The sequence below is a fragment of the Lissotriton helveticus genome, chromosome 9 (genome assembly GCF_964261635.1).
Source record: "Lissotriton helveticus chromosome 9, aLisHel1.1, whole genome shotgun sequence".
In the NCBI taxonomy this organism is placed as follows: Eukaryota; Metazoa; Chordata; class Amphibia; order Caudata; family Salamandridae; genus Lissotriton; species Lissotriton helveticus.
Genome location: NC_136070.1, coordinates 1,288,440,695 through 1,288,465,401, shown reverse-complemented (window position 1 = coordinate 1,288,465,401; position 24,707 = coordinate 1,288,440,695). Strand labels below are relative to the sequence as shown.

The following is a 24,707-nucleotide window of genomic DNA, read 5'->3' as shown; positions in this document are numbered from 1 at the left end:
GGAGTAGGGGCTCAGTGAGTGTCTGTTGGGATGTGTAGGTCTGAGTGACTGCTGGTTAGTGGTATTCTGTGTTGCAGGCGGTGATGCAGTGTAAGTGCCTGGAGTAGGGGCTCAGTGAGTGTCTGTTGGGATGTGTAGGTCTGAGTGACTGCTGGTTAGTGGTACTCTGTGTTGCAGGCTGTGATGCAGTGTAAGTGCCTGGAGTAGGGGCTCAGTGAGTGTCTGTTGGGATGTGTAGGTCTGAGTGACTGCTGGTTAGTGGTATTCTGTGTTGCAGGCTGTGATGCAGTGTAAGTGCCTGGAGTAGGGGCTCAGTGAGTGTCTGTTGGGATGTGCAGGTGTGAGTGACTGCTCGTTAGTGGGATTCTGTGTTGCAGGCTGTGATGCAGTGTAAGTGCCTGGAGTAGGGGCTCAGTGAGTGTCTGTTGGGATGTGCAGGTCTGAGTGACTGCTGGTTAGTGGTATTCTGTGTTGCAGGCTGTGATGCAGTGTAAGTGCCTGGAGTAGGGGCTCAGTGAGTGTCTGTTGGGATGTGCAGGTGTGAGTGACTGCTCGTTAGTGGTATTCTGTGTTGCAGGCTGTGATGCAGTGTAAGTGCCTGGAGTAGGGGTTCGGTGAGTGTCTGTTGGGATGTGCAGGTGTGAGTGACTGCTGGTTAGTGGTACTCTGAGTGGCTTGGCTGTGATGCAGTGTAAGTGCCTGGAGTAGGGGCTCAGTGAGTGTCTGTGGGGATGTGTAGGTCTGAGTGACTGCTGGTTAGTGGTACTCTGAGTGGCTTGGCTGTGATGCAGTGTAAGTGCCTGGAGTAGGGGTTCAGTGAGTGCCTGTGGGGATGTGCAGGTGTGAGTGACTGCTGGTTAGTGGTATTCTGTGTTGCAGGCTGTGATGCAGTGTAAGTGCCTGGAGTAGGGGCTCAGTGAGTGTCTGTTGGGATGTGTAGGTCTGAGTGACTGCTGGTTAGTGGTACTCTGTGTTGCAGGCTGTGATGCAGTGTAAGTGCCTGGAGTAGGGGCTCAGTGAGTGCCTGTGGGGATGTGCAGGTCTGAGTGACTGCTGGTTAGTGGTACTCTGTGTTGCAGGCTGTGATGCAGTGTAAGTGCCTGGAGTAGGGGCTCAGTGAGTGTCTGTTGGGATGTGTAGGTCTGAGTGACTGCTGGTTAGTGGTATTCTGTGTTGCTGGCTGTGATGCAGTGTAAGTGCCTGGAGTAGGGGTTCAGTGAGTGTCTGTTGGGATGTGCAGGTGTGAGTGACTGCTGGTTAGTGGTATTCTGTGTTGCAGGCTGTGATGCAGTGTAAGTGCCTGGAGTAGGGGTTCAGTGAGTGTCTGTTGGAATGTGCAGGTGTGAGTGACTGCTGGTTAGTGGTACTCTGTGTTGCTTGCTGTGATGCAGTGCAAGTGCCTGGAGTAGGGGCTCAGTGAGTGTCTGTTGGGATGTGTAGGTCTGAGTGACTGCTGGTTAGTGGTACTCTGTGTTGCAGGCTGTGATGCAGTGTAAGTGCCTGGAGTAGGGGCTCAGTGAGTGTCTGTTGGGATGTGCAGGTGTGAGTGACTGCTGGTTAGTGGTATTCTGTGTTGCTTGCTGTGATGCAGTGTAAGTGCCTGGAGTAGGGGCTCAGTGAGTGTCTGTTGGGATGTGTAGGTCTGAGTGACTGCTGGTTAGTGGTATTCTGTGTTGCTTGCTGTGATGCAGTGTAAGTGCCTGGAGTAGGGGCTCAGTGAGTGTCTGTTGGGATGTGTAGGTCTGAGTGACTGCTGGTTAGTGGTATTCTGTGTTGCTTGCTGTGATGCAGTGTAAGTGCCTGGAGTAGGGGCTCAGTGAGTGTCTGTTGGGATGTGCAGGTGGAAGTGCCTGGAGGAGGTCTGAGTGACTGCTGGTTAGTGGTACTCTGAGTGGCTTGGCTGTGATGCAGTGTAAGTGCCTGGAGTAGGGGCTCAGTGAGTGTCTGTTGGGATGTGTAGGTCTGAGTGACTGCTGGTTAGTGGTACTCTGAGTGGCTTGGCTGTGATGCAGTGTAAGTGCCTGGAGTAGGGGCTCAGTGAGTGTCTGTTGGGATGTGCAGGTGTGAGTGACTGCTGGTTAGTGGTACTCTGAGTGGCTTGGCTGTGATGCAGTGTAAGTGCCTGGAGTAGGGGCTCAGTGAGTGTCTGTTGGGATGTGCAGGTGTGAGTGACTGCTGGTTAGTGGTATTCTGTGTTGCAGGCTGTGATGCAGTGTAAGTGCCTGGAGTAGGGGCTCAGTGAGTGTCTGTTGGGATGTGTAGGTCTGAGTGACTGCTGGTTAGTGGTACTCTGTGTTGCAGGCTGTGATGCAGTGTAAGTGCCTGGAGTAGGGGCTCAGTGAGTGCCTGTGGGGATGTGCAGGTCTGAGTGACTGCTGGTTAGTGGTACTCTGTGTTGCAGGCTGTGATGCAGTGTAAGTGCCTGGAGTAGGGGCTCAGTGAGTGTCTGTTGGGATGTGTAGGTCTGAGTGACTGCTGGTTAGTGGTATTCTGTGTTGCAGGCTGTGATGCAGTGTAAGTGCCTGGAGTAGGGGCTCAGTGAGTGTCTGTTGGGATGTGTAGGTCTGAGTGACTGCTGGTTAGTGGTATTCTGAGTGGCTTGGCTGTGATGCAGTGTAAGTGCCTGGAGTAGGGGCTCAGTGAGTGTCTGTTGGGATGTGCAGGTCTGAGTGACTGCTGGTTAGTGGTATTCTGTGTTGCAGGCTGTGATGCAGTGTAAGTGCCTGGAGTAGGGGTTCAGTGAGTGTCTGTTGGGATGTGCAGGTCTGAGTGACTGCTGGTTAGTGGTACTCTGAGTGGCTTGGCTGTGATGCAGTGTAAGTGCCTGGAGTAGGGGCTCAGTGAGTGTCTGTTGGGATGTGCAGGTGTGAGTGACTGCTGGTTAGTGGTACTCTGAGTGGCTTGGCTGTGATGCAGTGTAAGTGCCTGGAGTAGGGGTTCAGTGAGTGCCTGTGGGGATGTGCAGGTGTGAGTGACTGCTGGTTAGTGGTATTCTGTGTTGCTGGCTGTGATGCAGTGTAAGTGCCTGGAGTAGGGGCTCAGTGAGTGTCTGTTGGGATGTGTAGGTCTGAGTGACTGCTGGTTAGTGGTACTCTGAGTGGCTTGGCTGTGATGCAGTGTAAGTGCCTGGAGTAGGGGCTCAGTGAGTGTCTGTTGGGATGTGCAGGTGTGAGTGACTGCTGGTTAGTGGGATTCTGAGTGGCTTGGCTGTGATGCAGTGTAAGTGCCTGGAGTAGGGGCTCAGTGAGTGTCTGTTGGGATGTGCAGGTGTGAGTGACTGCTGGTTAGTGGGATTCTGTGTTGCAGGCTGTGATGCAGTGTAAGTGCCTGGAGTAGGGGCTCAGTGAGTGTCTGTTGGGATGTGTAGGTCTGAGTGACTGCTGGTTAGTGGTACTCTGAGTGGCAGGCTGTGATGCAGTGTAAGTGCCTGGAGTAGGGGCTCAGTGAGTGTCTGTTGGGATGTGTAGGTGTGAGTGACTGCTGGTTAGTGGTATTCTGTGTTGCAGGCTGTGATGCAGTGTAAGTGCCTGGAGTAGGGGCTCAGTGAGTGTCTGTGGGGATGTGCGTGACTGCCAGTTGGAAGAATTCTGAGTGGCTGGGCTGTGAGGTATGTGGTAAAGGCCTGGAGGAGGGTTCAGTGAGTGTCTGTAGGGTGTGCAGTTGTGAGTGACTGCTGGTTAGTGGTATTCTGTGTTGCAGGCTGTGATGCAGTGTAAGTGCCTGGAGTAGGGGTTCAGTGAGTGTCTGTTGGGATGTGTAGGTGTGAGTGACTGCTGGTTAGTGGTATTCTGTGTTGCAGGCTGTGATGCAGTGTAAGTGCCTGGAGTAGGGGCTCAGTGAGTGTCTGTGGGGATGTGTAGGTGTGAGTGACTGCTGGTTAGTGGTACTCTGTGTTGCAGGCTGTGATGCAGTGTAAGTGCCTGGAGTAGGGGCTCAGTGAGTGTCTGTTGGGATGTGCAGGTGTGAGTGACTGCTGGTTAGTGGTACTCTGTGTTGCAGGCTGTGATGCAGTGTAAGTGCCTGGAGTAGGGGTTCAGTGAGTGTCTGTTGGGATGTGTAGGTCTGAGTGACTGCTGGTTAGTGGTACTCTGTGTTGCAGGCTGTGATGCAGTGTAAGTGCCTGGAGTAGGGGTTCAGTGAGTGTCTGTGGGGATGTGTAGGTGTGAGTGACTGCTGGTTAGTGGTATTCTGTGTTGCAGGCTGTGATGCAGTGTAAGTGCCTGGAGTAGGGGCTCAGTGAGTGTCTGTTGGGATGTGCAGGTGTGAGTGACTGCTGGTTAGTGGTACTCTGAGTGGCTTGGCTGTGATGCAGTGTAAGTGCCTGGAGTAGGGGTTCAGTGAGTGTCTGTTGGGATGTGCAGGTGTGAGTGACTGCTGGTTAGTGGTACTCTGAGTGGCTTGGCTGTGATGCAGTGTAAGTGCCTGGAGTAGGGGTTCAGTGAGTGTCTGTTGGGATGTGTAGGTCTGAGTGACTGCTGGTTAGTGGTATTCTGTGTTGCAGGCTGTGATGCAGTGTAAGTGCCTGGAGTAGGGGTTCAGTGAGTGTCTGTTGGGGTGTGTAGGTCTGAGTGACTGCTGGTTAGTGGTATTCTGTGTTGCAGGCTGTGATGCAGTGTAAGTGCCTGGAGTAGGGGTTCAGTGAGTGTCTGTTGGGATGTGCAGGTGTGAGTGACTGCTTGTTAGTGGGATTCTGAGTGGCTTGGCTGTGATGCAGTGTAAGTGCCTGGAGTAGGGGCTCAGTGAGTGTCTGTTGGGATGTGCAGGTGTGAGTGACTGCTGGTTAGTGGTACTCTGAGTGGTTTGGCTGTGATGCAGTGTAAGTGCCTGGAGTAGGGGTTCAGTGAGTGTCTGTTGGGATGTGCAGGTGTGAGTGACTGCTGGTTAGTGGTACTCTGAGTGGCTTGGCTGTGATGCAGTGTAAGTGCCTGGAGTAGGGGTTCAGTGAGTGTCTGTTGGGATGTGTAGGTCTGAGTGACTGCTGGTTAGTGGTATTCTGTGTTGCAGGCTGTGATGCAGTGTAAGTGCCTGGAGTAGGGGTTCAGTGAGTGTCTGTTGGGATGTGCAGGTGTGAGTGACTGCTGGTTAGTGGTACTCTGAGTGGCTTGGCTGTGATGCAGAGTAAGTGCCTGGAGTAGGGGCTCAGTGAGTGTCTGTTGGGATGTGCAGGTGTGAGTGACTGCTGGTTAGTGGGATTCTGAGTGGCTTGGCTGTGATGCAGTGTAAGTGCCTGGAGTAGGGGTTCAGTGAGTGTCTGTTGGGATGTGCAGGTGTGAGTGACTGCTGGTTAGTGGTACTCTGTGTTGCAGGCTGTGATGCAGTGTAAGTGCCTGGAGTAGGGGTTCAGTGAGTGTCTGTTGGGATGTGTAGGTCTGAGTGACTGCTGGTTAGTGGTATTCTGTGTTGCTTGCTGTGATGCAGTGTAAGTGCCTGGAGTAGGGGCTCAGTGAGTGTCTGTTGGGATGTGCAGGTGTGAGTGACTGCTGGTTAGTGGTATTCTGTGTTGCAGGCTGTGATGCAGTGTAAGTGCCTGGAGTAGGGGTTCAGTGAGTGTCTGTTGGGATGTGCAGGTCTGAGTGACTGCTGGTTAGTGGTACTCTGTGTTGCAGGCTGTGATGCAGTGTAAGTGCCTGGAGTAGGGGCTCAGTGAGTGTCTGTTGGGATGTGGAGGTGTGAGTGACTGCTGGTTAGTGGTACTCTGTGTTGCAGGCTGTGATGCAGTGTAAGTGCCTGGAGTAGGGGTTCAGTGAGTGTCTGTTGGGATGTGTAGGTCTGAGTGACTGCTGGTTAGTGGTATTCTGTGTTGCAGGCTGTGATGCAGTGTAAGTGCCTGGAGTAGGGGCTCAGTGAGTGTCTGTGGGGATGTGTAGGTCTGAGTGACTGCTGGTTAGGGGTATTCTGTGTTGCAGGCTGTGATGCAGTGTAAGTGCCTGGAGTAGGGGCTCAGTGAGTGTCTGTTGGGATGTGTAGGTCTGAGTGACTGCTGGTTAGTGGTATTCTGTGTTGCAGGCGGTGATGCAGTGTAAGTGCCTGGAGTAGGGGCTCAGTGAGTGTCTGTTGGGATGTGTAGGTCTGAGTGACTGCTGGTTAGTGGTACTCTGTGTTGCAGGCTGTGATGCAGTGTAAGTGCCTGGAGTAGGGGCTCAGTGAGTGTCTGTTGGGATGTGTAGGTCTGAGTGACTGCTGGTTAGTGGTATTCTGTGTTGCAGGCTGTGATGCAGTGTAAGTGCCTGGAGTAGGGGCTCAGTGAGTGTCTGTTGGGATGTGCAGGTGTGAGTGACTGCTCGTTAGTGGGATTCTGTGTTGCAGGCTGTGATGCAGTGTAAGTGCCTGGAGTAGGGGCTCAGTGAGTGTCTGTTGGGATGTGCAGGTCTGAGTGACTGCTGGTTAGTGGTATTCTGTGTTGCAGGCTGTGATGCAGTGTAAGTGCCTGGAGTAGGGGCTCAGTGAGTGTCTGTTGGGATGTGCAGGTGTGAGTGACTGCTCGTTAGTGGTATTCTGTGTTGCAGGCTGTGATGCAGTGTAAGTGCCTGGAGTAGGGGTTCGGTGAGTGTCTGTTGGGATGTGCAGGTGTGAGTGACTGCTGGTTAGTGGTACTCTGAGTGGCTTGGCTGTGATGCAGTGTAAGTGCCTGGAGTAGGGGCTCAGTGAGTGTCTGTGGGGATGTGTAGGTCTGAGTGACTGCTGGTTAGTGGTACTCTGAGTGGCTTGGCTGTGATGCAGTGTAAGTGCCTGGAGTAGGGGTTCAGTGAGTGCCTGTGGGGATGTGCAGGTGTGAGTGACTGCTGGTTAGTGGTATTCTGTGTTGCAGGCTGTGATGCAGTGTAAGTGCCTGGAGTAGGGGCTCAGTGAGTGTCTGTTGGGATGTGCAGGTGTGAGTGACTGCTGGTTAGTGGGATTCTGTGTTGCAGGCTGTGATGCAGTGTAAGTGCCTGGAGTAGGGGCTCAGTGAGTGTCTGTTGGGATGTGCAGGTGTGAGTGACTGCTGGTTAGTGGTATTCTGTGTTGCAGGCTGTGATGCAGTGTAAGTGCCTGGAGTAGGGGCTCAGTGAGTGTCTGTTGGGATGTGCAGGTGTGAGTGACTGCTGGTTAGTGGGATTCTGAGTGGCTTGGCTGTGATGCAGTGTAAGTGCCTGGAGTAGGGGTTCGGTGAGTGTCTGTTGGGATGTGCAGGTGTGAGTGACTGCTGGTTAGTGGTATTCTGTGTTGCAGGCTGTGATGCAGTGTAAGTGCCTGGAGTAGGGGCTCAGTGAGTGTCTGTTGGGATGTGCAGGTGTGAGTGACTGCTGGTTAGTGGTATTCTGTGTTGCAGGCTGTGATGCAGTGTAAGTGCCTGGAGTAGGGGCTCAGTGAGTGTCTGTTGGGATGTGCAGGTGTGAGTGACTGCTGGTTAGTGGTATTCTGTGTTGCAGGCTGTGATGCAGTGTAAGTGCCTGGAGTAGGGGTTCAGTGAGTGTCTGTTGGGATGTGCAGGTGTGAGTGACTGCTGGTTAGTGGTACTCTGTGTTGCAGGCTGTGATGCAGTGTAAGTGCCTGGAGTAGGGGTTCAGTGAGTGCCTGTGGGGATGTGTAGGTCTGAGTGACTGCTGGTTAGTGGTACTCTGAGTGGCTTGGCTGTGATGCAGTGTAAGTGCCTGGAGTAGGGGTTCAGTGAGTGCCTGTTGGGATGTGTAGGTGTGAGTGACTGCTGGTTAGTGGTATTCTGTGTTGCAGGCTGTGATGCAGTGTAAGTGCCTGGAGTAGGGGTTCAGTGAGTGTCTGTTGGGATGTGTAGGTCTGAGTGACTGCTGGTTAGTGGTACTCTGTGTTGCAGGCTGTGATGCAGTGTAAGTGCCTGGAGTAGGGGCTCAGTGAGTGTCTGTTGGGATGTGCAGGTGTGAGTGACTGCTGGTTAGTGGTACTCTGAGTGGCTTGGCTGTGATGCAGTGTAAGTGCCTGGAGTAGGGGTTCAGTGAGTGTCTGTTGGGATGTGCAGGTGTGAGTGACTGCTGGTTAGTGGTACTCTGAGTGGCTTGGCTGTGACGCAGTGTAAGTGCCTGGAGTAGGGGTTCAGTGAGTGTCTGTTGGGATGTGTAGGTCTGAGTGACTGCTGGTTAGTGGTATTCTGTGTTGCAGGCTGTGATGCAGTGTAAGTGCCTGGAGTAGGGGTTCAGTGAGTGTCTGTTGGGGTGTGTAGGTCTGAGTGACTGCTGGTTAGTGGTATTCTGTGTTGCAGGCTGTGATGCAGTGTAAGTGCCTGGAGTAGGGGTTCAGTGAGTGTCTGTTGGGATGTGCAGGTGTGAGTGACTGCTGGTTAGTGGGATTCTGAGTGGCTTGGCTGTGATGCAGTGTAAGTGCCTGGAGTAGGGGCTCAGTGAGTGTCTGTTGGGATGTGCAGGTGTGAGTGACTGCTGGTTAGTGGTACTCTGAGTGGCTTGGCTGTGATGCAGTGTAAGTGCCTGGAGTAGGGGTTCAGTGAGTGTCTGTTGGGATGTGCAGGTGTGAGTGACTGCTGGTTAGTGGTACTCTGAGTGGCTTGGCTGTGATGCAGTGTAAGTGCCTGGAGTAGGGGTTCAGTGAGTGTCTGTTGGGATGTGTAGGTCTGAGTGACTGCTGGTTAGTGGTATTCTGTGTTGCAGGCTGTGATGCAGTGTAAGTGCCTGGAGTAGGGGTTCAGTGAGTGTCTGTTGGGATGTGCAGGTGTGAGTGACTGCTGGTTAGTGGTACTCTGAGTGGCTTGGCTGTGATGCAGAGTAAGTGCCTGGAGTAGGGGCTCAGTGAGTGTCTGTTGGGATGTGCAGGTGTGAGTGACTGCTGGTTAGTGGGATTCTGAGTGGCTTGGCTGTGATGCAGTGTAAGTGCCTGGAGTAGGGGTTCAGTGAGTGTCTGTTGGGATGTGCAGGTGTGAGTGACTGCTGGTTAGTGGTACTCTGTGTTGCAGGCTGTGATGCAGTGTAAGTGCCTGGAGTAGGGGCTCAGTGAGTGTCTGTTGGGATGTGCAGGTGTGAGTGACTGCTGGTTAGTGGTATTCTGTGTTGCAGGCTGTGATGCAGTGTAAGTGCCTGGAGTAGGGGTTCAGTGAGTGTCTGTTGGGATGTGCAGGTCTGAGTGACTGCTGGTTAGTGGTACTCTGTGTTGCAGGCTGTGATGCAGTGTAAGTGCCTGGAGTAGGGGCTCAGTGAGTGTCTGTTGGGATGTGGAGGTGTGAGTGACTGCTGGTTAGTGGTACTCTGTGTTGCAGGCTGTGATGCAGTGTAAGTGCCTGGAGTAGGGGTTCAGTGAGTGTCTGTTGGGATGTGTAGGTCTGAGTGACTGCTGGTTAGTGGTATTCTGTGTTGCAGGCTGTGATGCAGTGTAAGTGCCTGGAGTAGGGGCTCAGTGAGTGTCTGTGGGGATGTGTAGGTCTGAGTGACTGCTGGTTAGGGGTATTCTGTGTTGCAGGCTGTGATGCAGTGTAAGTGCCTGGAGTAGGGGCTCAGTGAGTGTCTGTTGGGATGTGTAGGTCTGAGTGACTGCTGGTTAGTGGTATTCTGTGTTGCAGGCGGTGATGCAGTGTAAGTGCCTGGAGTAGGGGCTCAGTGAGTGTCTGTTGGGATGTGCAGGTCTGAGTGACTGCTGGTTAGTGGTATTCTGTGTTGCAGGCTGTGATGCAGTGTAAGTGCCTGGAGTAGGGGCTCAGTGAGTGTCTGTTGGGATGTGCAGGTGTGAGTGACTGCTCGTTAGTGGTATTCTGTGTTGCAGGCTGTGATGCAGTGTAAGTGCCTGGAGTAGGGGTTCGGTGAGTGTCTGTTGGGATGTGCAGGTGTGAGTGACTGCTGGTTAGTGGTACTCTGAGTGGCTTGGCTGTGATGCAGTGTAAGTGCCTGGAGTAGGGGCTCAGTGAGTGTCTGTGGGGATGTGTAGGTCTGAGTGACTGCTGGTTAGTGGTACTCTGAGTGGCTTGGCTGTGATGCAGTGTAAGTGCCTGGAGTAGGGGTTCAGTGAGTGCCTGTGGGGATGTGCAGGTGTGAGTGACTGCTGGTTAGTGGTATTCTGTGTTGCAGGCTGTGATGCAGTGTAAGTGCCTGGAGTAGGGGCTCAGTGAGTGTCTGTTGGGATGTGCAGGTGTGAGTGACTGCTGGTTAGTGGGATTCTGTGTTGCAGGCTGTGATGCAGTGTAAGTGCCTGGAGTAGGGGCTCAGTGAGTGTCTGTTGGGATGTGCAGGTGTGAGTGACTGCTGGTTAGTGGTATTCTGTGTTGCAGGCTGTGATGCAGTGTAAGTGCCTGGAGTAGGGGCTCAGTGAGTGTCTGTTGGGATGTGCAGGTGTGAGTGACTGCTGGTTAGTGGGATTCTGAGTGGCTTGGCTGTGATGCAGTGTAAGTGCCTGGAGTAGGGGTTCGGTGAGTGTCTGTTGGGATGTGCAGGTGTGAGTGACTGCTGGTTAGTGGTATTCTGTGTTGCAGGCTGTGATGCAGTGTAAGTGCCTGGAGTAGGGGCTCAGTGAGTGTCTGTTGGGATGTGCAGGTGTGAGTGACTGCTGGTTAGTGGTATTCTGTGTTGCAGGCTGTGATGCAGTGTAAGTGCCTGGAGTAGGGGCTCAGTGAGTGTCTGTTGGGATGTGCAGGTGTGAGTGACTGCTGGTTAGTGGTATTCTGTGTTGCAGGCTGTGATGCAGTGTAAGTGCCTGGAGTAGGGGTTCAGTGAGTGTCTGTTGGGATGTGCAGGTGTGAGTGACTGCTGGTTAGTGGTACTCTGTGTTGCAGGCTGTGATGCAGTGTAAGTGCCTGGAGTAGGGGTTCAGTGAGTGCCTGTGGGGATGTGTAGGTCTGAGTGACTGCTGGTTAGTGGTACTCTGAGTGGCTTGGCTGTGATGCAGTGTAAGTGCCTGGAGTAGGGGTTCAGTGAGTGTCTGTTGGGATGTGGAGGTCTGAGTGACTGCTGGTTAGTGGTATTCTGTGTTGCAGGCTGTGATGCAGTGTAAGTGCCTGGAGTAGGGGTTCAGTGAGTGCCTGTGGGGATGTGTAGGTCTGAGTGACTGCTGGTAATGGTATTCTGAGTGGCTTGGCTGTGATGCAGTGTAAGTGCCTGGAGTAGGGGTTCAGTGAGTGTCTGTTGGGATGTGCAGGTGTGAGTGACTGCTGGTTAGTGGTACTCTGTGTTGCAGGCTGTGATGCAGTGTAAGTGCCTGGAGTAGGGGTTCAGTGAGTGCCTGTGGGGATGTGTAGGTCTGAGTGACTGCTGGTTAGTGGTACTCTGAGTGGCTTGGCTGTGATGCAGTGTAAGTGCCTGGAGTAGGGGTTCAGTGAGTGTCTGTTGGGATGTGGAGGTCTGAGTGACTGCTGGTTAGTGGTATTCTGTGTTGCAGGCTGTGATGCAGTGTAAGTGCCTGGAGTAGGGGCTCAGTGAGTGTCTGTTGGGATGTGCAGGTGTGAGTGACTGCTGGTTAGTGGGATTCTGAGTGGCTTGGCTGTGATGCAGTGTAAGTGCCTGGAGTAGGGGTTCAGTGAGTGCCTGTGGGGATGTGCAGGTGTGAGTGACTGCTGGTTAGTGGTATTCTGTGTTGCAGGCTGTGATGCAGTGTAAGTGCCTGGAGTAGGGGCTCAGTGAGTGTCTGTTGGGATGTGCAGGTGTGAGTGACTGCTGGTTAGTGGTACTCTGTGTTGCAGGCTGTGATGCAGTGTAAGTGCCTGGAGTAGGGGTTCAGTGAGTGCCTGTGGGGATGTGTAGGTCTGAGTGACTGCTGGTTAGTGGTACTCTGAGTGGCTTGGCTGTGATGCAGTGTAAGTGCCTGGAGTAGGGGTTCAGTGAGTGTCTGTTGGGATGTGGAGGTCTGAGTGACTGCTGGTTAGTGGTATTCTGTGTTGCAGGCTGTGATGCAGTGTAAGTGCCTGGAGTAGGGGCTCAGTGAGTGTCTGTTGGGATGTGTAGGTGTGAGTGACTGCTGGTTAGTGGTATTCTGAGTGGCTTGGCTGTGATGCAGTGTAAGTGCCTGGAGTAGGGGCTCAGTGAGTGTCTGTTGGGATGTGGAGGTCTGAGTGACTGCTGGTTAGTGGTATTCTGTGTTGCAGGCTGTGATGCAGTGTAAGTGCCTGGAGTAGGGGCTCAGTGAGTGTCTGTTGGGATGTGCAGGTGTGAGTGACTGCTGGTTAGTGGTACTCTGTGTTGCAGGCTGTGATGCAGTGTAAGTGCCTGGAGTAGGGGCTCAGTGAGTGTCTGTTGGGATGTGCAGGTCTGAGTGACTGCTGGTTAGTGGTATTCTGTGTTGCAGGCTGTGATGCAGTGTAAGTGCCTGGAGTAGGGGTTCGGTGAGTGCCTGTGGGGATGTGTAGGTCTGAGTGACTGCTGGTTAGTGGTATTCTGTGTTGCAGGCTGTGATGCAGTGTAAGTGCCTGGAGTAGGGGTTCAGTGAGTGTCTGTTGGGATGTGCAGGTGTGAGTGACTGCTGGTTAGTGGTACTCTGTGTTGCAGGCTGTGATGCAGTGTAAGTGCCTGGAGTAGGGGCATAGTGAGTGTCTGTTGGGATGTGTAGGTCTGAGTGACTGCTGGTTAGTGGTACTCTGTGTTGCAGGCTGTGATGCAGTGTAAGTGCCTGGAGTAGGGGCTCAGTGAGTGTCTGTTGGGATGTGCAGGTGTGAGTGACTGCTGGTTAGTGGTACTCTGTGTTGCAGGCTGTGATGCAGTGTAAGTGCCTGGAGTAGGGGCTCAGTGAGTGTCTGTTGGGATGTGCAGGTGTGAGTGACTGCTGGTTAGTGGTACTCTGTGTTGCAGGCTGTGATGCAGTGTAAGTGCCTGGAGTAGGGGCTCAGTGAGTGTCTGTTGGGATGTGCAGGTCTGAGTGACTGCTGGTTAGTGGTATTCTGAGTGGCTTGGCTGTGATGCAGTGTAAGTGCCTGGAGTAGGGGCTCAGTGAGTGTCTGTTGGGATGTGCAGGTGTGAGTGACTGCTGGTTAGTGTATTCTGTGTTGCAGGCTGTGATGCAGTGTAAGTGCCTGGAGTAGGGGCTCAGTGAGTGTCTGTTGGGATGTGCAGGTGTGAGTGACTGCTGGTTAGTGGTATTCTGTGTTGCTTGCTGTGATGCAGTGTAAGTGCCTGGAGTAGGGGCTCAGTGAGTGTCTGTTGGGATGTGCAGGTGTGAGTGACTGCTGGTTAGTGGTACTCTGAGTGGCTTGGCTGTGATGCAGTGTAAGTGCCTGGAGTAGGGGCTCAGTGAGTGTCTGTTGGGATGTGTAGGTCTGAGTGACTGCTGGTTAGTGGTATTCTGTGTTGCAGGCTGTGATGCAGTGTAAGTGCCTGGAGTAGGGGTTCGGTGAGTGCCTGTGGGGATGTGTAGGTCTGAGTGACTGCTGGTTAGTGGTATTCTGTGTTGCAGGCTGTGATGCAGTGTAAGTGCCTGGAGTAGGGGTTCAGTGAGTGTCTGTTGGGATGTGCAGGTGTGAGTGACTGCTGGTTAGTGGTATTCTGTGTTGCAGGCTGTGATGCAGTGTAAGTGCCTGGAGTAGGGGTTCAGTGAGTGTCTGTTGGGATGTGCAGGTGTGAGTGACTGCTGGTTAGTGGTACTCTGAGTGGCTTGGCTGTGATGCAGTGTAAGTGCCTGGAGTAGGGGCTCAGTGAGTGTCTGTTGGGATGTGCAGGTGTGAGTGACTGCTGGTTAGTGGTACTCTGTGTTGCAGGCTGTGATGCAGTGTAAGTGCCTGGAGTAGGGGCTCAGTGAGTGTCTGTTGGGATGTGCAGGTCTGAGTGACTGCTGGTTAGTGGTACTCTGTGTTGCAGGCTGTGATGCAGTGTAAGTGCCTGGAGTAGGGGCTCAGTGAGTGTCTGTTGGGATGTGCAGGTCTGAGTGACTGCTGGTTAGTGGTATTCTGTGTTGCAGGCTGTGATGCAGTTTAAGTGCCTGGAGTAGGGGTTCGGTGAGTGCCTGTGGGGATGTGTAGGTCTGAGTGACTGCTGGTTAGTGGTATTCTGTGTTGCAGGCTGTGATGCAGTGTAAGTGCCTGGAGTAGGGGTTCAGTGAGTGTCTGTTGGGATGTGCAGGTGTGAGTGACTGCTGGTTAGTGGTACTCTGTGTTGCAGGCTGTGATGCAGTGTAAGTGCCTGGAGTAGGGGCTCAGTGAGTGTCTGTTGGGATGTGTAGGTCTGAGTGACTGCTGGTTAGTGGTACTCTGTGTTGCAGGCTGTGATGCAGTGTAAGTGCCTGGAGTAGGGGCTCAGTGAGTGTCTGTTGGGATGTGCAGGTGTGAGTGACTGCTGGTTAGTGGTACTCTGTGTTGCAGGCTGTGATGCAGTGTAAGTGCCTGGAGTAGGGGCTCAGTGAGTGTCTGTTGGGATGTGCAGGTGTGAGTGACTGCTGGTTAGTGGTACTCTGTGTTGCAGGCTGTGATGCAGTGTAAGTGCCTGGAGTAGGGGCTCAGTGAGTGTCTGTTGGGATGTGCAGGTCTGAGTGACTGCTGGTTAGTGGTATTCTGAGTGGCTTGGCTGTGATGCAGTGTAAGTGCCTGGAGTAGGGGCTCAGTGAGTGTCTATTGGGATGTGCAGGTGTGAGTGACTGCTGGTTAGTGTATTCTGTGTTGCAGGCTGTGATGCAGTGTAAGTGCCTGGAGTAGGGGCTCAGTGAGTGTCTGTTGGGATGTGCAGGTGTGAGTGACTGCTGGTTAGTGGTATTCTGTGTTGCTTGCTGTGATGCAGTGTAAGTGCCTGGAGTAGGGGCTCAGTGAGTGTCTGTTGGGATGTGCAGGTGTGAGTGACTGCTGGTTAGTGGTACTCTGAGTGGCTTGGCTGTGATGCAGTGTAAGTGCCTGGAGTAGGGGCTCAGTGAGTGTCTGTTGGGATGTGTAGGTCTGAGTGACTGCTGGTTAGTGGTATTCTGTGTTGCAGGCTGTGATGCAGTGTAAGTGCCTGGAGTAGGGGCTCAGTGAGTGTCTGTTGGGATGTGCAGGTGTGAGTGACTGCTGGTTAGTGGTATTCTGTGTTGCAGGCTGTGATGCAGTGTAAGTGCCTGGAGTAGGGGTTCAGTGAGTGTCTGTTGGGATGTGCAGGTGTGAGTGACTGCTGGTTAGTGGTATTCTGTGTTGCAGGCTGTGATGCAGTGTAAGTGCCTGGAGTAGGGGCTCAGTGAGTGTCTGTTGGGATGTGCAGGTGTGAGTGACTGCTGGTTAGTGGTACTCTGTGTTGCAGGCTGTGATGCAGTGTAAGTGCCTGGAGTAGGGGCTCAGTGAGTGTCTGTTGGGATGTGCAGGTCTGAGTGACTGCTGGTTAGTGGGATTCTGTGTTGCAGGCTGTGATGCAGTGTAAGTGCCTGGAGTAGGGGCTCAGTGAGTGTCTGTTGGGATGTGCAGGTGTGAGTGACTGCTGGTTAGTGGTATTCTGTGTTGCTTGCTGTGATGCAGTGTAAGTGCCTGGAGTAGGGGTTCAGTGAGTGTCTGTTGGGATGTGTAGGTCTGAGTGACTGCTGGTTAGTGGTACTCTGTGTTGCAGGCTGTGATGCAGTGTAAGTGCCTGGAGTAGGGGCTCAGTGAGTGTCTGTTGGGATGTGCAGATGTGAGTGACTGCTGGTTAGTGGTATTCTGAGTGGCTTGGCTGTGATGCAGTGTAAGTGCCTGGAGTAGGGGTTCAGTGAGTGCCTGTGGGGATGTGCAGTTGTGAGCGACTGTCGGTTAGGGGTATGCCGAGTGGCTGGGCTATGTGTTGTATATGGTAAGTGCCTGGAGGAGGGGTTCAGTGAGTGTCTGTAGGGTGTGCAGCTGTGAGCGACTATCGGTTAGGGGTATGCTGAGTGGCTGGGCTATGTGTTGTATATGGTAAGTGCCTGGAGGAGGTGGTCAGTGAGTGTCTGTGTGCGAGGGCTGGAGTGACGGGCTTCAGGGGGTCCACTATGTGATTTTCATTCGCCCACTGGGCACAGAGAGCCTGGACACTGCTAGCCCACGAGACATATTCACATAATAAGACAAGAGCCCGCTGTTAATCATGTCATTATTTCGGGGGTCAAGAGGAAAGAAAGTGCAGACTTTACCCGTGACGTGGATCCTCGGGGACAGGCAGGAACAAAGCTGCAGGGTCCACAGCTCAGATCTCCGCGCTGAAACACAAATAGGAGGAGTTTACTCAGACCCCCTGGGTAGGGGTCAGTAATACCTTGCTTGAAACACCAGCCCAGAAGGAGGGAGCAAGGGATGGACCAGGGATGGAGAGAGCAAGAGATGGACCAGGGATGGAGAGAGCAAGAGATGGACCAGGGATGGAGAGAGCAAGAGATGGAGGGAGCAAGTGATGGGCCAGGGATGGAGGGAGCAAGGGATGGAGGGAGCAAGTGATGGGCCAGGGATGGAGGGAGCAAGGGATGGACCAGGGATGGAGGGAGCAAGTGATGGACAGGGATGGAGGGAGCAAGGGATGGAGGGAGCAAGGGATGGGTCAGGGATGGAGGGAGCAAGGGATGGAGGGAGCAAGGGATGGGGCAGCCATGGAGGGAGCAAGGGATGGACCAGGGGTGGAGGGAGCAAGGGATGGAGGGAGCAGGGGATGGACCAGGGATGGAGGGAGCAAGGGATGGGTCAGGGATGGAGGGAGCAAGGGATGGAGAGAGCAAGAGATGGACCAGGGATGGAGGGAGCAGGGGATGGACCAGGGATGGAGGGGGCAAGGGATGGAGGGAGCAAGGGATGCGTCAGGGATGGAGGGGGCAAGGGATGGGTCAGTAAAGGAGGGAGCAAGGGATGGGCCAGGGATGGAGGGAGCAAGGGATGGGCCAGAGATGGAGGGAGCAGGGGATGGAGGGAGCAAGGGATGGGTCAGTAAAGGAGGGAGCAAGGGATGGGCCAGGGATGGAGGGAGCAAGGGATGGACCAGGGGTGGAGGGAGCAAGGGATGGGTCAGGGATGGAGGGAGCAAGGGATGGAGAGAGCAAGAGATGGACCAGGGATGGAGGGAGCAAGGGATGGGCCAGGGATGGAGGGAGCAAGGGATGGAGAGAGCAAGAGATTGACCAGGGATGGAGGGAGCAAGGGATGAACCAGGGATGGAGGGAGCAAGGGATGGGTCAGGGATGGAGGGAGCAAGGGATGGAGAGAGCAAGAGATGGACCAGGGATGGAGGGAGCAAGGGATGGGCCAGGGATGGAGGGAGCAAGGGATGGAGAGAGCAAGAGATGGACCAGGGATGGAGGGAGCAAGGGATGGGCCAGGGATGGAGGGAGCAAGGGATGGACCAGGGATGGAGGGAGCAAGGGATGGGCCAGGGATGGAGAGAGCAAGAGATGGACCAGGGATGGAGGGAGCAAGGGATGGGTCAGGGATGGAGGGAGCAAGGGATGGGCCAGGGATGGAGGGAGCAAGGGATGGGCCAGAGATGGAGGGAGCAAGGGATGGGCCAGGGATGGAGGGAGCAAGGGATGGAGAGAGCAAGAGATGGACCAGGGATGGAGGGAGCAAGGGATGGGCCAGAGATGGAGGGAGCAGGGGATGGAGAGAGCAAGAGATGGACCAGGGATGGAGGGAGCAAGGGATGGGCCAGAGATGGAGGGAGCAAGGGATGGGCCAGGGATGGAGGGAGCAAGGGATGGAGAGAGCAAGAGATGGACCAGGGATGGAGGGAGCAAGGGATGGGTCAGGGATGGAGGGAGCAAGGGATGGACCAGGGATGGAGGGAGCAAGGGATGGGCCAGTAAAGGAGGGAGCAAGGGATGGGCCAGGGATGGAGGGAGCAAGGGATGGGCCAGAGATGGAGGGAGCAGGGGATGGAGAGAGCAAGAGATGGACCAGGGATGGAGGGAGCAAGGGATGGGCCAGAGATGGAGGGAGCAAGGGATGGGCCAGGGATGGAGGGAGCAAGGGATGGAGAGAGCAAGAGATGGACCAGGGATGGAGGGAGCAAGGGATGGGTCAGGGATGGAGGGAGCAAGGGATGGGCCAGGGATGGAGGGAGCAAAGGATGGGCCAGGGATGGAGGGAGCAGGGGATGGACCAGGGGTGGAGGGAGCAAGGGATGGACCAGGGATGGAGGGAGCAAGGGATGGGTCAGGGATGGAGGGAGCAAGGGATGGGCCAGGGATGGAGGGAGCAAGGGATGGGCCAGAGATGGAGGGAGCAGGGGATGGAGGGAGCAAGGGATGGACCAGGGATGGAGGGAGCAAGGGATGGGCCAGGGATGGAGGGAGCAAGGGATGGGCCAGGGATGGAGGGAGCAAGGGATGGGCCAGGGATGGAGGGAGCAAGGGATGGGCCAGGGATGGAGGGAGCAAGGGATGGGCCAGGGATGGAGGGAGCAAGGGATGGGCCAGGGATGGAGGGAGCAAAGGATGGGTCAGGGATGGAGGGAGCAAAGGATGGACCAGGGATGGAGGGAGCAAAGGATGGACCAGGGATGGAGGGAGCAGGGGATGGGCCAGGGATGGAGGGAGCAGGGGATGGGCCAGGGATGGAGGGAGCAAGGGATGGACCAGGGGTGGAGGGAGCAAGGGATGGAGGGAGCAGGGGATGGACCAGGGATGGAGGGAGCAAGGGATGGAGGGAGCAGGGGATGGACCAGGGATGGAGGGAGCAAGGGATGGAGGGAGCAGGGGATGGACCAGGGATGGAGGGAGCAAGGGATGGACCAGGGATGGAGGGAGCAAAGGATGGGTCAGGGATGGAGGGAGCAAAGGATGGGTCAGGGATGGAGGGAGCAAGGGATGAACCAGGGATGGAGGGAGCAAGGGATGGGTCAGGGATGGAGGGAGCAAGGGATGGGTCAGGGATGGAGGGAGCAAGGGATGGGTCAGTAAAGGAGGGAGCAAGGGATGGGCCAGGGATGGAGGGATCAAGGGATGGGTCAGGGATGGAGGGAGCAAGGGATGGGCCAGGGATGGAGGGAGCAAGGGATGGGTCCGGGATGGAGGGAGCAAGGGATGGGCCAGGGATGGAGGGAGCAAAGGATGGGCCAGGGATGGAGGGAGCAGGGGATGGACCAGGGATGGAGGGAGCAAAGGATGGGTCAGGGATGGAGGGAGCAAGGGATGGACCAGGGGTGGAGGGAGCAAGGGATGGAGGGAGCAAGGGATGAACCAGGGATGGAGGGAGCAAGGGATGGGTCAGGGATGGAGGGAGCAAGGGATGGGCCAGGGATGGAGGGAGCAAGGGATGGGTCAGGGATGGAGGGAGCAAGGGATGGGCCAGGGATGGAAGAAGCACGGGATGGAGGGAGTAGAGATGGGTCAGTGAAGGAGGGAGCAAGGGATGGAGGGAGCAAGGGATGGGTCAGTAAAGGAGGGAGCAAGGGATGGAGGGAGCAAGGGATGGGCCAGGGATGGAGGGAGCAAGGAATGGAGGGAGCAAGGGATGGAGGGAGCAAGGAATGGAGGGAGCAAGGGATGGGTCAGGGATGGAGGGAACAAGGGATGGACCAGGGATGGAGGGAGCAAGGGATGGAGGGAGCAAGGGATGGGCCAGGGATGGAGGGAGCAGGGGATGGACCAGGGATGGAGGGAGCAAGGGATGGGCCAGGGATGGAGGGAGCAGGGGATGTGTCAGGGATGGAGGGAGCAAGGGATGGGCCAGGGATGGAGGGAGCAAGGGATGGAGGGAGCAAGGGATGGGCCAGGGATGGAGGGAGCAAGGGATGGGCCAGGGATGGAGGGAGCAAGGGATGGGCCAGGGATGGAGGGAGCAAGGGATGGGCCAGGGATGGAGGGAGCAAGGGATGGGCCAGGGATGTAGGGAGCAAGGGATGGGTCAGGGATGGAGGGAGCAAGGGAGGGCCAGGGATGGAGGGAGCAGGGGATGGAGGGAGAAGGGATGGGCCAGGGATGGAGGGGGCAAGGGATGGAGGGAGAAGGGATGGGTCAGGGATGGAGGGAGCAAGGGATGGACCAGAGATGGAGGGAGCAAGGGATGGAGGGAGCAAGGGATGGAGGGAGCAAGGGATGGAGGGAGCAAGGGATGGAGGGAGCAAGGGATGGAGGGAGCAAGGGATGAACCAGGGATGGAGGGAGCAGGGGATGGAGGGAGCAGGGGATGGAGGGAGCAAAGGATGGAGGGAGCAAGGGATGGGCCAGAGATGGAGGGAGCAGGGGATGGAGGGAGCAGGGGATGGAGGGAGCAAGGGATGGACCAGGGATGGAGGGAGCAAGGGATGGGCCAGGGATGGAGGGAGCAAGGGATGGGCCAGGGATGGAGGGAGCAAGGGATGGGCCAGGGATGGAGGGAGCAAGGGATGGGCCAGGGATGGAGGGAGCAAGGGATGGGCCAGGGATGGAGGGAGCAAGGGATGGGCCAGGGATGGAGGGAGCAAGGGTTGGGTCAGGGATGTTATGTTATGTTATGTTATTCGAATTTTTGAGCGCACAGCTGCCCCAGCCAAGGGGCGTCCCGGCGCTATATCTGGAACGGATAACGCAACTAATGACACAGGAAAAATAGGGAATGGTTAATAAGGCAGAGGAAAGAGGTGAGTTTTAACAGCTTTCCTAAAGGCAAAAAGGTCCTCCAGGGAGCGAATGTGGGCCGGGAGTGCGTTCCATAGTTTAGCGGCCAAGACCGTAAACGATCGACCACCGAGTCGACATTTTTTGAAACGGGGGACAAGTGCCAAATTTTGACCGGCAGAACGGAGGCTGCGAAGAGGAATGTACAAGGACAAAAGATGCTGAAGTATGATGGGGGTGTCAAATTTCAGAATTTTAAATGCAAAGCAAAGGGCCTTGAACTCTATACATCTGGTTACTGGTAGCCAATGCAAGTTGGAGATTGTGCTACGGACTGAACAGAAGCGCGGTAGGCCCACCAGGGCCCTAGCTGCCGCATTCTGCACCCGTTGAAGTCGCAGAACTTCCGCCTGGTTGGTGCCCAAAAACAGAGAGCTCGCGTAGTCGAGCCTCGATAGAATACTGGCTTGGATCACCATTTGGCGGGTAGGGGCATCAAAAAATTTGAGGATGGGCCTCAGACCACGCAAAATGCCGAAGCACGTGGACGCCACCTTCTTAGTGTGGGACGAGAAGGTTAATTTGGAATCCAGCCAGACGCCAAGATTTTTGAGTTCGGAGACAGGTTTTGGGGGGGTCCCAGCTCCTTAGGCCACCAGCTAGCACCCCACAAGTCAGGGTGTTTCCCTAGTACCATCACCTCAGTTTTGAGGGTGTTGAGTTGTAAACAGTTGGCAGTAAGCCAATTAGCAACAGCCCTCAAACCATCTGCAAAGTTCGATGCTAGTTGGTCAGAGTCCCCATTGAGAACCACCGCCAACTGGGTATCATCGGCGTATGGAGGGAGCAAGGGATGGGTCAGGAATGGAGGGAGCAGGGGATGGGCCAGAGATGGAAGAAGCAAGGGATTGGTCAGGGATGGAGGGAGCAAGAGATGGAAGAAGCAAGGGATGTGTCAGGGATGGAGGGAGCAAGGGATGTGTCAGGGATGGAGGGAGCAAGGGATGGGCCAGGGATGGAGAGAGCAAGAGATGGGTCAGGGATGGAAGAAGCAAGGGATGGACCAGGGATGGATGGAGCAAGGGATGGGTCAGGGATGGAGGGAGCAAGGGATGGACCAGGGATGGAGGGAGCAAGAGATGGGGCAGCCATGGAGGGAGCAAGGGATGGACCAGGGATGGAGGGAGCAAGGGATGGGTCAGGGATGGAGGGAGCAAGGGATGGACCAGGGATGGAGGGAGCAAGGGATGGACCAGGGATGGAGGGAGCAGGGGATGGGCCAGGGATGGAAGAAGCAAGGGATAGGGCAGGGATGGAGGGAGCAAGGGATGTGTCAGGGATGGAGGGAGCAAGGGATGGGTTCGGGATGGAGGGAGAAAGGGATGGGCACCTATCAAAGAGGAAGGGTTAAATTAAAGATGAGGTCGGCCCTGGGTTACCCCCTCACTTCCCCATACTCACTGCTATCTCCACACACAGTGATGAGCCTAGTGCAGAGATCCAGGTGCCCATGTGGGGCTAAGTTACCCCCTCACTTCCTGATACTCACGAATAGCTCCACCGTGGTGAATCTGTCACACTGAGCCCCCAGGTTTGGTGGTTCCAGCAACTGATCAATGCCATGTGCAATCCCGCCATCAAATTCCATGTGCCTTTGGATGATCCGTGCATTCTCTTCACCCACGGTGAGCGCCCCCTGCAGGGAAGAGCAGACACATTCAGGAAAGGATGCCTAGGTACAAGCTGGGACTACCTTAAAACAATTCACAAATAGAAATACTACTTTCTATTTCAAGGGTATTATTAGATCCATAACCAGTTCCTGAATGTCACCTTTTATATCACAGGCATTATGAGATCTGTAAACAATTCACAAATGTTTCCCTTTATGTTAAGGACATTATTAGATCTGTCAACAAGTAAGGTTTGCTGTCTTATATTTTTATGGGCATTATTGGATCTTTAAACCATTCATGAATGGCACGTTTTATAGTAAGTGCATTAATAGATCTGGAAACAATTCATGAATGTTAACTTGAATGTAAAGGGCATTATTAGATCCATAAACATTTCATGAAAGTTATCTTGCATATAAAGGGCATTATTAGATCTGTAAACAATTAACAAATGTCACTTTTCATATTAATGGGCATTATTAGATATGTACACAATTCACAAATGTTATCTTGTATTCAAAGGGCATTATTAGATCGCTAAACAATTCACAAATACCACCTTTTATATTAATCGGTATTATTAGATCTGTACACAATTCATGAATGATATCTTGTATATAAAAGGCATTATTATTAGATCTGTAAATAATTCATGAAAGTCACCTTTTATATTAAGGGCATTATTAGATCTGTAAACAATTGACAAATGTCACGTTTTATATTTATGGGCATTATTAGATCTGTAAACAACTCATGAATGTTATCTCGTATATAAAGGGCATTATTAGATCTGTAAACAATTAATGAATGTCACCTTTTATATTTATGGGCATTATTAGATCTGTACACAAATCATGGGGACTGATTAGAAATGAAGCGTGGGAGCCCATGCTTTGTTTTTAAAAAAATCATTTGGTGGAAAATTGAGGATCAAGCTTGACTCCTGCTGAAATAAAAAAAAAATGCTTGTTTAGCCCTCCGGGGGTTCCTGTGGGACACCTCCAAGAGGTCTAGGGGTACGGGGGTTTATTCTCTGCCCTCTTTTCTTCTTTTTAATGTTTTTTCCTGTAACTTGGTTAAACCAAGTCACAAGATGACTGACAACACTTCCTGGTTTGAAGTGCTGGCAGAAAATCAGATCTTAGGCAGGAGATTGGGAGGGGTCTTGGAAGCACCATGGCCTCAGTTGTATATCTGGGAAACCCTTAAATATCTCCGCAACTATTGAACGGATATACATCACTTAACTAAAAGGCACTTCCCTGAACCAACATCTATCTTTCTGTCAAATTTAGTTCAGCAGTTTGGGCTGTAGACGTGTCTAGAGTTTCCTATTATAATTCACACGGGGAAAAAGCGTTTTGGGACCCCCCTTTTTCTCTGCCCCAGTTTGACGAATCACTCCAAATGTTTAACAATGGCAGCAGAAGTGATCCTCAAACTAGTTTTGAAAGTTTTGTGAGGATTCTTCAAACGAAGCCAAAGTTATTGGCAAATGAAAAAAACGCTCTTCCTATGAAAACTAGGTTTTACTATAACTACCTCCTGGCGACTGCCAGTAGGATATATATATATATATATATATAGAGAGAGAGAGATATAGATATAGATATATAGATATCATCATCATCATTTACAATTGCCCACTCTCATTTCCCTCCGAGTGAGGAATCCACCATGAGCGAAGGATAGCCCTCACCACTAGTCAATGGATGAACGTCACATAGCACCTCCCACACCAGTGCACACCACACTCAGGTGCACAAAACACTGCAATGAACATGAGCAACGCTCTCCTTGCACAAATGTGTACAACTACAAGCACACACGAGTGGCTAGCCTTCATCACAGGCTCTTAATAGGAACAGCGAAGCACGGTGGAGACAGCTGAGATCAGTACCTACCCAAGACGCCACATGACGCATCATAAATGCACCCCCATGAGCTGGAGGCTGACTGCCCTGCTGTGTCTGCTGTAATGATTGACGCCTCTGTGATGTGAGACGAATGTCACTTTAGAGAAGCCAATTATGTAGGGAGGAATGTCAGTGACCGCGGTCAAGAAAGGAGGTACCAGGAGTGACCATGGTCAACTGCGGGATGAGAAGCAACAAGTACTGCAATCAGGAGCAGCCAGAGAAGAAAGAAGCACCTGGGCAGAAAAGAAGATACAGCAGGCGCTACAGACAGCAAATAGTGACTCAACAGTGACCACAGCCAATACAGGGAGAAGAAGCAATGGCCAGAGTCAGAGAAGGGACTAGCAGTGTGAGGAAAATTGAATTTTGCCCTCTCATGTGTCCCTACGTGTTCCCCATTATATGTTATATGTGCATGATTAATATGCATATTTACCCCCTTGACCGAATAAAGACGCATTTATAGTTGTGTCCAACGTTAGTATGTCAGTTATCCAGTCCCCCGTGAAAGCAACGTGAATTAGGCTTTTAGGCCTATGTTGCCAACGTCTTTACATTGTGCACGTTAAATCATCGAGTTGCACCCGTTTCTAGGCCTCACAGGGCCCGGACACCAGATTCAAGCCTCAAGTCTCCTGAACCACTCCGAGGAGCGATGCAGCCCCGCCCGCATCCCTGACCCTTCACTTACTTTCTGCCAAGCAACGTGGTGCCCGGCCTGGCCTGCCTGCCTGTCTGCCAAGAATATGTTATGCCCACA

At 53.6% G+C, this 24,707-nt stretch overlaps 1 protein-coding gene across 1 annotated transcript in view; it reads right to left on the bottom strand.

The window, feature by feature from the left end:
- Positions 1 to 24,707, bottom strand: part of STAB1 (stabilin 1) — a 769,578-nt gene that overhangs the window by 95,826 nt on the left and 649,045 nt on the right. The window contains exons 54-55 of the mRNA XM_078661896.1: positions 21,902 to 22,048; positions 15,967 to 16,032 (exon numbers count right to left, since the gene is read on the bottom strand). Of these exons, the coding sequence (XP_078518022.1) occupies positions 15,967 to 16,032; positions 21,902 to 22,048 (213 nt within the window). The remainder of the gene's footprint in view (positions 1 to 15,966; positions 16,033 to 21,901; positions 22,049 to 24,707) is intronic.